The 14,962-nt window shown below is 43.0% G+C and overlaps 1 protein-coding gene across 7 annotated transcripts in view; it reads right to left on the bottom strand.

Moving 5' to 3' along the window:
- TEX2 (testis expressed 2) overlaps positions 1 to 14,962 on the bottom strand; it is a 92,465-nt gene that overhangs the window by 49,310 nt on the left and 28,193 nt on the right. For all 7 annotated transcript variants that reach the window (XM_019732891.2, XM_019732887.2, XM_019732888.2 and 4 more), the window contains one exon: positions 3,420 to 5,082. In XM_019732891.2, the coding sequence (XP_019588450.2) occupies positions 3,420 to 5,057 (1,638 nt within the window). In that variant the 5' untranslated portion in view covers positions 5,058 to 5,082. The remainder of the gene's footprint in view (positions 1 to 3,419; positions 5,083 to 14,962) is intronic.

Here is a 14,962-nt window from a genome sequence, read left to right on the forward strand (position 1 = left end):
TCAAAACAGCTGACTAATCCCCCCAAATCAAGCTATTTTCAAAAAAATAGCTCTTTGGACTCATCCTACAAACAGGTTCACAGACTTGCTGTAAGGTAGACTCCACTATACTTTCCTTTTCTTATCACAACATTTGGGTACCAAATTAAATGTCAACACTGCTAAATGTTTTAAAGTGTCATATTTTTAAAATGGTTCCCAAGAGCACGATCTCCTACTCAGTAAAATTAATTAAGACCAAAGAACATCTGCATTTGAAATCTTTGGTTTGCAACATACAACTTACCCTTCTAATCTATGGTAGTGATCCTTTTAAAACTAAAGAGTGTATTTAGCCAGGTTTCTAAAAATAGCCCTGCACACCAAACAAAGGACCTCAGGCTAATATGTCCTTTTATTTATTAGTAATGAAGCCATTCTAAACAAATGAAGGATAAGAATGAAAAAGAATTACCAAAATGATCAATCGGAACTCCAATCAAACTTCGATCAGGAAGGATACTCATAAGACAGCCTGAGACAGTTTGCTTGGATTACAAGTGTCAGTCCCTGACAGCACTGAAGTACTTGTTCTCTACAAGGAAAACTCAAATACATTTATCCAAGCACTGAGAGCAAAACACCTTCCTTAAAAGAAATAGCCCTGCATGGCTCCACCACTCACTAGCTGTGTGACCTTGGGCAAGTAACTTAATCTCTCTGTGCCTCCATTTCCTCGTGAGCACATACCCTAACCGGAAAGGGTTGTGATAAGGATTAAATGAGAGAATGTCCCCAGCACTTAGGCCACCATAGTGCTCCTTTACTGTTTCAATGATCGGATCAAAGCCAGAGATGATGCCATAACATTCAGACCCCATTCTGTTGGCATCCTCTGTGTAGTCAGTAAACTCTTGACATATATCTGTGATTGGAGTCAACAGTGAAGATTTTAAAATCTTCCCAGAACAACTAAGTGCTCAAACCAGTTTAAACTGAATGCTACAGTCAGTCATTAGGCACTGGAGTTAAATTAAGTACCATTTTTCTTTGCTAAAGTTATCAGCAAGTTACTTGGAGGGCATGTAATTTAGGTAGTCACAGCATCACCTGATCGAAAAAGCTTAGCAACCATGCACGAGTCACTTCTGCTCCACTTCACACATTAATACTAAGCTTAAGTGTGTCACATCCTCAAGACTCAGCACCAGCTTCTCTTTAAAAAGAAAGTGTCATAACATATGGCCACATGAAAGAAAGTAAAAAGGTCAGACTGCAAAATATACGATCCCATTAAATCAAAACAAAAAGAGTACGTGAGTACGCATGTGTGTGATGTATATACTTATACATGCAGAAATTTAAAAAAAAGTAGGATATATACCAAATCTTTAACTATAATTCTCTTTTATTAGTATGATGAACAATAAATTTTTTGTTTGGGTTTCCTGTGGTTTTTAAACATTGACCATGTATTTCTTTTGAATAAGGTAAAAAGTTTATAAAATTAAATAACAAAACAAACAGTATTTTGGATCCTGAGAGTTCTTCCCCTTGTTTTGTTTGTTTTGTTTTTTGCAATGAAGAGATGTCATGTGTAATTTTGGAGCATTTTTACTTAAATGGAGAGCAGGAAAACCTATTAACCGAGAAACCAAACAGGTTTTGAACTATCAGTATTGGCAAGGGTGTGAAGGTGAAGAAACTGGAATCCTGACGCATTACTGATAAATGGTGTACCTACTACTGAAAACAGTACGGCTGTGCCTCAAAAACTAAAAATAGAATTACCATACGATCCAGCAATCCCACTTCTGGGTATCCACCCAAAAGAATTGAAAGCAGGGTCTCGAAGGGGTGTTTGTTCACCTATGTTCATAGCAGCATTACCCACCACAGCTAAAACATGGAAGCAACCCAAGTGTTCATTTCCAGATGAACGGATAAGCAAAATGTGGTAAATGAGACAATGGAATATTATTCAACCTAAAAAGTAAGGAAATTCTGCAATATGCTACAATATAGGTGAACTTGAGGACATTATGTTAAGTGAAATAAGCCAGTCACAAAAGGACAAATACTGTATGATTCCACTTACATGAGGCACTCAGAGTATTCAAAAAAAAAAAAAATCAGAAAGTAAGAACAGTAGCTGTTAGGGGCTGAGGAGGAAAGAATGAGGAGTTATTGTTTAATGGGTACAGAGTTTCAATTTTACAAGATGAAAAGAGTCATGGGGATGGATGGTGGTGATGGTTGTATAAAAACATGAATGTATTTAATACCACTAAACCGTATACTTGAAAACAGTTAAGATGGTAAAATTTATGTTATGTGTATTTTACCACAAATTTTAAAAACCATATATGTATACATATATGTATATATATGTATACATATACATATATATAAAAATGTGTATTTGTGCCTTTGACTTAAGAACTACATAAGCTACAACTGCACTTTTATATTGTGTATACCTTGTTTCCCCAAAAATAAGACCTAGCCGGACCCTGTATTATATATATTATATTATATATTATATTATATTATATTATATTATATTATATTATATTGTATTATATTATATTATACTATACTATACTATACTATACTATATTATATAAGACCCGGTCGTATAGTAAAATAAGACCTGGTCTTATATTATATTATATTATATTATATTATATTATATTATATTAGATGTAGTCTTATAGTAAAAAAGACCGGGTCTTATATTAATTTTTGCTCCAAAAGACGCATTAGAGCTGATGGTCCGCTCGGTCTTACTTTCGGGGAAACACAGTATTTATTATTAAACATGTACAAGAGCCAGAAATGTTTTAGATATGCAAATATAGGTATAAATACAAATTCTAATATTTTCTTCCTGTACCCTCATGGTACCCTGCAGGAGGCCTAAAGCCTGAGATCTGACATGCTCTGAAAAGTGATGTCTTTCTCCAGCCCAGGTCCTGCTGTGCGCAGAGGAAAGAGGCGCCAGCAGTGCCAGCCGCTGACATTAATTTGCCTTCTCTTCCTCCTCTACTTCTCTTGCATTCCAGGAGTATTTAACCCTTCTCCAGGCGCTCAAGAATACTCGTATTTAATCCTAACAGTCAGAGACAATGAATCCTCACAAGCAGCAAATCCCTGGAAAGTTGAGAGAGAGACTGACATAGGAACTGGATGTAAAACTACTCTTAGCGCCCTGGAGAGCCTTGAAACACTACTTATTGGTGAATCAGCAAAACTTGAACTAGAATGAGGTTTACCAGATAAGTCAGTCGGGTGCCTGGCGAATGAAGGGATCCCAAAGTCTTAGAAACACTGCTTATGCAAAAACCTGTAACAATGAACTACAAAAGTGAAGTCGAACCGAAAACAAGGCTGTATGTGAGAGAACATGCACGCTCGCCAGCTGCTGCGGGGAGGCTTACCTTTAGTATTTCCGGTTCTTTGATATCCAGAGGTCTTGTGTTCCAGTGTTGTTGATTTTTATGTAGTCTGTGATAGTTATGAGCACTTGGTGGTGTAAAAAACCAAATCATGCAAACTGCAGTCATGAATCCCAGGCCGATTCCCAGAAAGAGTCCATTCACATAGGGGGGCAGGGGGAGGATGAGGTACGCATAGACACACAGTATAAAGAAGCCCAGCGTCTTCACTGGTAAGTCCGGGAGCCGCGGGGCTGAGTCCGCCTCGTCGTCACTGTCAAGAGCCGGCCCGTCGTCTGCCGGCGCGTCTGGCTTGAGAGGCATCTCTAGCAGCTTTTCAGCTTTATTCTCCCCCTCCATTTCCAAATCAAATTCCTCAGTGTACAGTTCACAAAACTCTTCATCTTCTTTGCTCACTAAGGCAGACAAAGAACATTTCTCAAGGACGAGAGAACTTGTCTTCAGGCCCAAATCCTTCAGACTGCTCACCTGGGAACTTTTCAGTTCCGTCTCTCTTACGGGCTCATCAGTGGGCTTTGGGTGGTCACTTCTGGGGATGCTGTGGTCACTTCCGTCACCGTCCCCCTCGGAGTCACACTCCTCTTCCTTGATGCTATAGTTGTTATTGCTTTCCAAGTGACCGTTCAAGCTGGACAGATTGCAGAGTTCTGAAGCACTTGAAGATAAGGCTTTGGGCCTATGGCTGCCACTTTCTTCCCCCATAATTTTGCTAAGGAGCTGGAAAGGCTCGTATATGACTTCTGAAAGGCGTCGCTTAGTGTCTTCGATTTTAGCCTCCATTTCGGGCACTTTAAAAAAGGAGCGCGTATCAGAGGGAGAAGTTAGTGGGGAAGAAGGTGCCGTTTTGGAATCTCCACCCGTGTTTCGTGGCTGCGTGAACTGCTTGAACAGGTGTAAATTCAGCTTGGAGTCAGGTGGTTTATAGGACACAGTGTCTGACTCCTGCCTGGAGGTGTCTGTGGACAGAGACTTGACTAATGTCTTCATCAAGTGCCTGTGCCTCGAGTGGTGTGGGGGTTCCTTTGGCTCCACCTCCGTGGACAGGGACTTCACCAGGCTCATGAAGGGTTTTGCGCTGGACAGGGTGGAGGAGGAGGCACTGGATGAGAGGACAGGAGACTTGGAAGGAGAGGACAACGCGGAGGAAGAACTGGTTTTCTGCTCAGAAAGGGACGACACACTGGGAGAGCTAGCTAAGGGCCCTGATGAAGATGACCCTGGGGACAGAGCCAGTGGCACTGTACTTAATAGTTGCGCTGCCGGAGGAGGGGACTCCAAGAGCTTTACAGTGTTCTCGGAGACGGGCAAAATGGCAGGGGAGCCAGACAGTCCATCTGCCAGGAGGGGCTGGGCCTCAGTGCCGGCGGGGTCATGGCCGCCCCGAGGTTCAAGATAGAGGTCTTCCTTGGCTTCGAGCCCCGTCACGATGCTTTGGTCGTCCAGCCCCTCCTCGAGGTACTCCCTGAACTCCTCCTCCTCTTCCTCCTCCTCCTCCCCGGACGCCGAGAAGTGGATGGCAATAGTGTCTCGGGACTCGGACCTCTGCACGTGCACTCTGGGGGCGGATGGTTTTGGCATGTCAATGGTTTTCTCGGCATGGCGACCATTCAGACTTGTCATTGCCGGCTTCACAAGGGCTTAGGCTCTGTGAAAAGAGCGAGAAAATCAGGAGTCAGAAAGTGGCTTCTCCACAGGAGACGCTGTCATGTGCACACAGGAGCACAGACGAAGCTCACTCTTAAACGGTGATTATGCTTTTACTTGGCAGATGGCCACTGTCTTTCACTTGAGCAGGTTTAATGGCTGGATTTTCACCAGATACATTCCAGTTAGGCATATCTCTTTTTACGAGCAAACTACAAAACGGTGTTCAAAATGCCACACAATCTGTCTTACTTCACAACATCTGAGTAATCATTTCCTCCTTCTTAAGTGGCTCATTTCTACCAGCAATTCTTATTTCAAGGCTTGAAATACCTGCACAACAGATGTTACCTGCATTACTTCAGAAGTCCAACAGGATGACATGCAGCCTCCTGGGGATTTTGAGAATCTTGGAACAAAAATTTCACCAGTGGTTTTCTATCTATAAAAAGCTAACCCAGGAGGATTATTGTTTCCATTGCAATTTTCTCAGCAATCCTAACAATTATTTGGCTCCTATCTCCCACCAACACTCACAGTATCTTGCCACTGCAAGTAAGTAGCAAAGTATCCAACAGTGGAAAGGGAAATCTGTAAATAAATTCCTATGGCCTGTTGGCTTCTTTATTCCCAAAATGGTAGTTACCATAAGGCCAGAGTATTTAGGCAGCCATGAAGACATGGCTTTGTTCTGAGGTTTCAGGATAAAGCAAAGTTATATTTTAAACTAAATCCAAGATTCATATGACAGGAAAATGAAGTATCAATGCTGTAACCCACCAGCAACTGAGAACTCTGCTAAGCTATGGTGAGAGACAAGGAAGCGGTGCTTTCTGTCCTTCTGGAGCTAAGTGGCTCACTGGAGAGAAGACAGACAGACACCTGAAAAGCTGGGCAGCAAAACAAAAGACACCGAGCCCACCTTGTGACATCTAGTATATAACCTCTCTCGCTATTCACTTAAGGCCCATTTCCCAGACACCCGGCATCATAACAGGCCCTCCAAGCCCGAAGGTAACACCACAATCTGGAAAGAGACCCTGTCAAAAGAGCTAAATCACACTTGAGTGGACTTCAGGCGTTCTGAGGAGGGTGAGACCAGTGTGGGAGGTAGGACATTTGCTTGGTCTTTTAAACTGATGGTAGGTTGTGGCGGAATGGGCATGATTAGAAAGAAGAGTCAATGGCACAAAGAGGAGCGTGGGCATGGTGTGTCCTGCCACATGGGTCTATCTTCTACCTCCAGGACAGAGGGTGGCTGTTGGGGAGCAGTGGGAGACCATCAGAACAAGAGGAGCATCCTGGGAGGCTGGAAAGTGCAGCCTTGGGACCAGGAAACAGGGTCTTGTACTGGCTCCTTTTCCAGCTGACTCTGTGGGAACTTGAACAAGCCAAGCTCTCCCTGGGTCTCAGAATCTTCATCTGTAAAATGAGGGATCAAGAGTCCTTTCCAGGGGCCAGCCTGGTGGCTCAGGCGGTTGGAGCTCCGTGCTCCTAACTCCGAAGGCTGCCGGTTCGATTCCCACATGGGCCAGTGGGCTCTCAACCACAAGGTTGCTGGTTCAATTCCTCGAGTCCCGCAAGGAATGGTGGGCTGCGCCCCCTGCAACTAGCAACGGCAACTAGACCTGGAGCTGAGCTGCGCCCTCCACAACTAAGACTGAAAAGACAACAACTTGAAGCTGAACGGCACCCTCCACAACTAAGACTGAAAGGACAACAACTTGACTTGGGAAAAGTCCTGGAAGTACACACTGTTCCCCAATAAAGTCCTGTTCCCCTTCCCCAATAAAATCTTAAAAAAAAAAAAAGAGTCCTTTCCAAAGCTAAAACCCTACACGTTTATGTTTACAGATGGTTGTGCACAACCCCACAGAATACACTTAGGTAAGTAACCTACCATAGACAGTCAACATTACTGTGTTTGCTCGTTGCTTTGATTTGAAGAACTACATTTAAGTCTTCTGCCAAATAGTCATGTTCAAAATGCTGCAACTGATACTACTAACGAAAGAAAAGCTACATGGAGGGCAGGAAACAGTGATCCCGAATCACTAGAAACAGGAAATAATCTAGCAGTGAGAAGAACTACAGTTCAAAGGCCCAATCACAACAAGGACACATCTGAAACTGCACATTCTCAGTATCGATGCTTCAGATAAATTACTTGCGTAAAAACTTTCCAACAGATTTTTGCCCACGCTTACTCATGACCCTCAGGCTCTCCTATCCCCATTGCGTCTGGGAAAAGGGAACGATCTCTATCGATCAAACAAAGCAGTTTAAATCCAGGAGCTGACAGTTGCTGGAGGAGGGGACCCCAACAGCTTTACAGTGCTCTGTAAAGCTAGAAAGACAAGGCAAGCGAGAAAGACAGCCTCCAGCACAAGACAATCCTTCCCTGTAATTTTTAAGTGGGTTTGTAGCCTTAGTAAGAAAAATACCAAGTGCATCACATATTTTTTCATTTAACTGTCACCTAGTTTTATAAGGGTAATTTAAAAAGAAAATTATAGAGAGGTAATTTAAAAAGAAAGTTGCTACTTGATAATTCTCAGCAGGCTGAAAATAAGCATCCTTTAAATTGCTTTAGTAACGTAAAGGCTGATCTGTAAGGCTCTGCTGTGCTGAGGCTGCTTCAGGTAGTGGTGGCTGCAAGTGACCCCGACTGTGGGCACAGGTGCAAACACAGGCAGCATAATGTGGGGCTGAACAGTATGAGGTGGTCCTCTGGGGAGCGAGGCAGGCATGGAGAGGCCCACCTGCAGTTGAGGGTGGGATAGCCTGGGAATCCTCAGGCAAAATCGCCCAGTCCAGGACCAAAGGGCGAAAACAGCAGTGCACCCTGGAGCCTGTGACCTGGGAGCCAAGCGAGGCCCCAGGGAAGTGAGCTGGCACCTGCCCTTTCGGGACAGCGGCCTACTTGCCCAAACCTCTACCCAGTCAGGCCCGACTTGCCAGTTAAAAGATCTGCTGACCTGCAGACTGTCTCAATGCCTGTGTCAGCCAACAGTGCCCAAGCTGGCCCCACAGAGAGCTGGGTGCCAGGTCACCAGCCAGGGCAGGCAGTCTCGCCTCTGCTGGCCCCACGGAGAGCTGGGTGCCAGGTCGCCAGCCAGAGCAGGCAGTCTCACCACCGTTCATGTCCTTCTCCAAGGCTCAGGGAGTAGCTTCAGAGATTCAGAGTGAATTCTCCCAAATCCACACTGACAAAGTCTGATTTTTTAACCAAAAAACTTCCACTTCTCTGATTTTTTTTTTTTACTAACACCTGCCATGTGAAGCTAGAGCAGCACTACTACTTTTTAAATACAAGAAAATCTCAGGGCCCTGTTCGCTCATCTGCAAAATGAGAGGATTAGACTAGCTAAACAAAGGCTGCTTCTAAGACCCAAACTGCTGGATAATTGAGTGCACCGGAACCAGAGTCCACGGTTTGGGTTCTAGACAACTCATTCAGCAGTCGCCCTCCTCCCCCTTCTCTCTGTCTCCCAATGGCTGGCTGCTGGGGCCAGGAAAACGAACCTCCCACAGTCACAGCCTTGCAGGACGGCCAAGGTCAAGAGGAAAGGGCACCCGACTGTTGCCAGGAAGATTTCACGGTCTGTCCAGGGCCACATCACTGACTATGGGAGGGGGCTTTTGCCACCCATGTCCCGATGCCTGTCCCACCACAGCAAGCTGCCTTCTCAAGCACGTCACGCACACTCTTTATTACTGCTTTGGCCTGGCCTTGGTACCCACCCTCTATGTTCCTTCACGGGTGGCTGTCCCAAGAGCTTCTCAACAATCAGCATATGGCCAGCTGCACTGAGCAGACGCTCATTATCATCCTGCTGACAGTCTAGCATCATGAAAAAGTAAGTAGCCTCCTGCCTTCTACTATCCAAACTCAATTAGAACCAATCTCAAAAAAGACAACCCTATCTCAAGCCCTCAGGAACTGAAAGTCCAGAAAAGGACATTTCTTTCCCAATAGGTCTCCTTCCAAAGCCACCACAGACCCTAGATCTTGGGTTTTAATCTCGGTTTTGAGTCTTGTGAGGGGAGCGCCTAGAGTTCACATTATCACACAGGGTGACTTCCTGCCAGAGATGTTTAAGCAAAAGTCTGATTTGGTCATGATCACAGTGCTGCTAAATGTTAATCACATCTAGACCCCGAATGGATGGGGGTGGCAGAAGCAACACTGACAAATTGAGGCCAGAGATCTAGTGTTTAGGAAGGCAGGCTCCATGATCTCGCCCACCATTCTGCTGAAAACAACTAACAATAAATTGAATATTAAAACAAAACAAAACTGGAAAGCACTGAAGCTTCAACAACTGAGTAAGGAATAACAAGGCCAAAACTAAGGAAATGGGAACCCAGAGACATGAGCTCCAGAGAAGCAACTCTTGCCCTCAAAACCCTGGGTGATTCTGGCAATTTGGAACTTTCATTTTAATGATCTCCTGAGCAGAAAGAAAAGTCCAGGGCTGGCCAAGGCGGAGCCCTAACGGGAGAACCTTCCACAATGAGCTTGGACCCCAAAGCGCTGCAACCACTCGGTTACAGGTGATCCAGAAGCAAACCAGCACTCACTTAGATTTAAGAACTTTGAGGACGTCGTGCTAAGTGAAATGAGCCAGTCACAAAAAGACAAACACTGTCATTCCACTCATCTGAGGTATCTAAAGTAGTCAAATTCATATAAATAGAAAGTAGCATGGTAGTTACCAGGCGCTGGGGGGAATGGGAAGCAGGGAGTTGTTTTTTAACAGATATAGACTTTCAGTTTTGTGTGATGAGAAAGTTCTGGAGATTGGTCACATAACAATGTGGATATACTTAACACTACTGAATTGTACACTTAAAAACTGTTAAGATGGTAAGTTTTATGGTGTGCATATTTTACCATAATTAAAAATAAAGGTTTCCAAAATTTCACCATTCAAAATTTTACAATGAAATATAATACTTTGAACTATTTATAATGCAACTAAAACAAGTCTACTTGAAAAGCTCACATTGTCCTATAGTGTTTACACTAACCACCATGTGGTTATATTCTAAGATAACAAATGCACATGTATTTATGCTCCCATACTTTTACGGGGGAAAATGCTACTTAGAGCCAAATGCTCTCTGAACCTTAGATGTAGTCAGGTGTGTTTCTGGGAAGCAGGAGATTTCAAACCGTTCTGCTGATGGGTCTGTCGTAAGGTCTTGACTACACTTCCCCATTCAAGTTACTATGCCTTGTAAAGACACTCGTTGCTCTAAGATTGAGAAAACTTCTCGTAAGGGTTTTTCTCCCCAGCATTTAGGCAGGATCTATTCTATCAAGTCTAAAAACAAGGAACAAATCAATGGCTCCCATTTCACCTGAACTCATAAAATCAACGGCCTCAAATAGGAAGCCAGTAGCCAACTGCACCCCCATCAGGAACGCCAACGAGACTTTTGACCTCGGTAGAGTGGGAGCTCAAAGACCTAACATCCATGAAATTTACTATATTTCTAGTCACTCAAAAAGGTCATCATGATTAATTAGGCCATGAAAACAATCAACAAAAAATCATAGTGTACAATGAAAAATGAAGAGCTATTTCAAGACTCAATGTTGGTATTTATTAACTCAGATATAATAGCCTCTGAATCTGGTGGGTGTTTTTTTGGGGGGAGGGCTAATATTCTATTAATAACTGCCCTTCCTAACTCCAGCTGTATTTGAAATAATTCGATCCTGGGGACCTACAGAGGCAGAAAAAGAGAAAATAGCTTCTTCCAGGCCACTCACTTATCACCATCTCTACCGATTGGTCCTCCAACATTAGAACAAACAGTAATGTGGCCATTATTATTATTATTATTATTATTAATTTCTAATTCACAGACTAGATTATTGGAAGTGCTGGAGGAAGGAAGTGCTGGGGGAGAGAAGGAAGCAATTTTGATGGAAGGCTGAACTACAGGCACACCTTGTTTTATTCCATTTTGTTTTACTGGGCTGCACAGGTGTTGTGTTTTTTACAAACTGAAGGCAAGACCCTCTACCAGCACAGATTACAACTCACTTCATCGTGATACTCACGTTATTACAGTCTGGAACTGAGCCTGCAATATCTGCAAGGTATGCGTGCCATCTCTAGATAGAGAGAGCACAATAATAGCGTATCATTAAGAGGCAGGCGGGTTTGGAATATGCCTCATTTCTCAGGTGCATCACAAATCCTTCAAGATCATTATTAAATTCTTTGTCTTTGTAAAATTCAGCCAGTTAAATATTTGCTGCCTCTGAACAAGCTTGCACTTGGACATACGATGTCTGAGTACCATCGGCTAGCATGGATTGTGTCGGTCAATAGTTTTCATTCAAAAACTTCTCTTGGAGGAGGAAAAAAGCAAAGTCTGCGTTGCGTTGCACTGCAGAGGATGTCTTAACACCTCTGATCTGTGCATTTTTAAACAGGATTTGGTTTTATAAAAAGTAGGGAAGCGGCCTTAAAAGATGTTTTCCCACCTTGATGCTGCAGAGGAAATAGTGAATCTGGTCAACTGGGGTAGGAAGACCTGATTTAGCCTAAAAATCTCAAGCTCATCTTAACAGCCATCCCTTGATTCATTTAAATTCAATGAAGCAGCTGAGAACTGCCAGCAGCCATTCTAATCTGTTAATACTCCACCTTCTAAATAAAAATCAATATTGACATTGTAGATAATGAACTAGCTCTAGCCTTAGTTTCATCTAAAGAAAAGAAAAGAGAGAACAGAAAGTACTTCAGTACAGACAACCCTCCCAAGGCGCTTAGACCTTGATCGTTAGAAACTCTGAGCTCCTTGCCCATTAGTTATTAGGTTCCAGGCCCACCTCCCAGCCCAGCAGGGGCGCGCACGGCAAACGTGCCACACTGGGTTTCCAGCACTAGTAAACCAAAGGTCCACCGGCTGCAGCTTTCAGCCGCCATGAGGAAGACTCACTTGGGAAGAACGCTACATCCCTGAAGGAAAAAGCAGCGACATGATTAGAAGTTTGCTTTAGATGGCTAGATGGTTCTAATAATGAAATCCAAATTCAATTCACAGTCACTCATTTAAAACCAGGTCATGCTGCAGCACAACTGCACGGGCCTATGCAGGTTTGTAACAAATAACGCCGGTGCCATCGCCGGGGGCAACTCACGGAGACAACAGATGGACATCGTACGTATAGCATCAATGTGAAAGCAAGAAACCTCTAAGGTAATGAAAACTCAGGACAGGTAAGCCCAAATCAGATGGTGCTAATCAAGTAAAGAGAAGAAGTCTGGGAATAATTATGTTTTTTAGCAGAAAAGTCATGTACTCGTATGCGACTTAAGCGGAAGCGACGTGGAGAAAAGAATATTGCAGACAGGAAACATCAGCGCATGGGAAGGCACTGAGATGGGAGCCAGTCAGTCAGACCAGAACAAGAGGGGCACTCAACCATGAGGTTCACTCCGGCTGCGGGACTGCGCTGGGGGCGCAGGAATCAAGTTTCAGTTTAAAACCTTTAAAGGCTAAGTGTGTGGGTTGACATATATTGACATCTTAGGAACCAGACCCACGGCAGGTTCCTGAGACGGGTGAAAACTATGGTTTGAGGTGAGTGAATGCCTAGAAGACTGTGGTGCCAGAAGTCCAGGAGGAGGAGGAGAAGAGGGCAGTGGCGGTGGTCACAAAACAGTACGTTTCAAAAGGGGTCAAATGTTAACAACAGGTGGATGTGGGAAAGAGTATGTAAGATGTTCCTTGTTCAGTTTTTATTTTTACCACCATTTTAAAGTTTGAAATTATTTCCAAATTAAAAACAGCAACAACAAAAAAGCAGCATTCTAACCACTGTTTGGCTTTGGATCTGTTGTCATCTATTGCTTCCTCCTGCCTCCCACTGGCTCCACCAGAATTATGAAGCCTGGTTACAGGTAGTAACAGGAGGAAGCCAAAGTTTTACCATTCCTTGAATTTTAATCTTTATTTTGAAATAATCAGACTCTCAAGAAACTACAAAGGTAGTACGAGAGATCCCATGTACCTTTCACCAATCATTCCCAAATTTTAAAGTCAAACTTGAAAGCCAAATAAATTCCAAGTGGTTAAGAAATCAAGTTTTAACCACAGCCCAATAATTCACCCCTGTAAGAAAAGTGCGTTCCAGTAGGCAGAGTGAAACTTCCTCCTATAAGGACTTTCCGAGAGTCTTTCTTAAGGTCTTTCATGGGCCCACATTCAGGAAGGCATCATCAGTAGATACTCCCCAAGTACAGGAACAGGCAATTCACCCAAAAGTTCAAATGGCCAATAAACAAACAAACAAACAAACAAACAAGCTCAACTTAGTAAAAACAATAGAGAACTGGAAAACAAATCAATAAAACACTTTCAGACATCAAACCCCATCATTAAAATATGTGCGATGCTGAAGAGGGCACGTTGAAACAAACCCTCTATTACACCAATGGCTGGAACATAATTAGTAAAAACTTTTCTGACACCAGTTTGCAGTTAACTATGAAGCACTTCAAGAATGTTCACATCCACATACACACCAGGCAAAAAAAGAGGGGGAGGGGAGCATTAATGTTAGTTTTCTCTGTATAATAGCCTTACCAGTAATTTTTATTTTCTACTTTGAGGTATTTCCAAATACTTTTGTAATGTGGAAAAGTTACGTGTAAATACACACTAATCTTTAAAATAAAATCATTATCTTCAGAATATAAAAATGGATTAGCCCATCCCCCACATCTTACTCATAGAAAACTAAGGCCCGGAAAAATCATTTTTATAAAACGAATAACACCATAGGTATGTATGTTGGTATGAGATCTGTTTTTATACTCCGGATGACACAGTGAAGTGTTAGCAAGGCCTTTGGCTTTGGTTCTACCAACTTGGTAAGGAGTCTGACTCTCGCAGGCAAATGATTCACCCCAAGCCCCCGTTTCTTGGTCTGTAAAGTGGGAATGGCAAAAGACTGTTCAGAAGATGAAATAAATCAATGTATGTAAAGCACTGAGCATGGCCCCTGGTACAGAACAAGCACTACCTAAATGTTAACTGTTCTTGCAAGCACTTCCCTAAGTCAATAAAGATTCTTCTCCACATGGTTTTAAACAGCTACATAAAACAACGACTCCATAGTCGAACCATTCAACACAGGATACTGTGAATCACTTGCTGTCACAAACAATGCTGTGACACATTATGACGCTCTGTGTAACCTTTGACTGCCTCTCTGATTATCTCCTTAGTAAATATTTTTAGAAGTGAAATTACAGGGCTGAATAGCATATACAAATTTCAGTTCAAGTTTTTTGAAAACCACAATTTCAAGCTCATCATAAAAACCTTCAAAAAGATGTACGCAGAGAAAAAGTGCAATTTTCTCCTGCTCCCCTCCAATCAACTGTTTAGAATGTACCCGTCCCGTCCTTTTTATACTCCTTTACATATATACACAAACTCACGGGACTGTTTTTGTTTTCAGTCTTAAATGAGGTCCTACGATACATATTGCCTGGCAGTTTGTTTTTCACTTACCACTTCTTGAACCTCCTCCCACACCTACACATATAAATAGACAGGTAGACACACACGCTTTTTCTACACAGTACAGATATACCATTGTCCATTTAATCATTCCTTTATTGGTAGTTTGAGTTTTTTCCAGTTTTCACCATTAGAAACAACGCTGCCTTGAAAGCTTTCTATACATAAATCTTCTGCACAGAGCAAGTCTATCTGCAGGCCGTATTCCCGGAAGTGGCACTGATGGGTTAAAGGAGGCGCACATTTTCAATTTTAAAACTGCCTTGCCAATCTGTCCAACTTACACTCCTACCAACCATCTATGAAGTGTCCATCTTGAACCCTTG

The sequence above is a fragment of the Rhinolophus sinicus genome, linkage group LG15, assembly GCF_036562045.2.
Source record: "Rhinolophus sinicus isolate RSC01 linkage group LG15, ASM3656204v1, whole genome shotgun sequence".
NCBI classification, from domain to species: domain Eukaryota; kingdom Metazoa; phylum Chordata; class Mammalia; order Chiroptera; family Rhinolophidae; genus Rhinolophus; species Rhinolophus sinicus.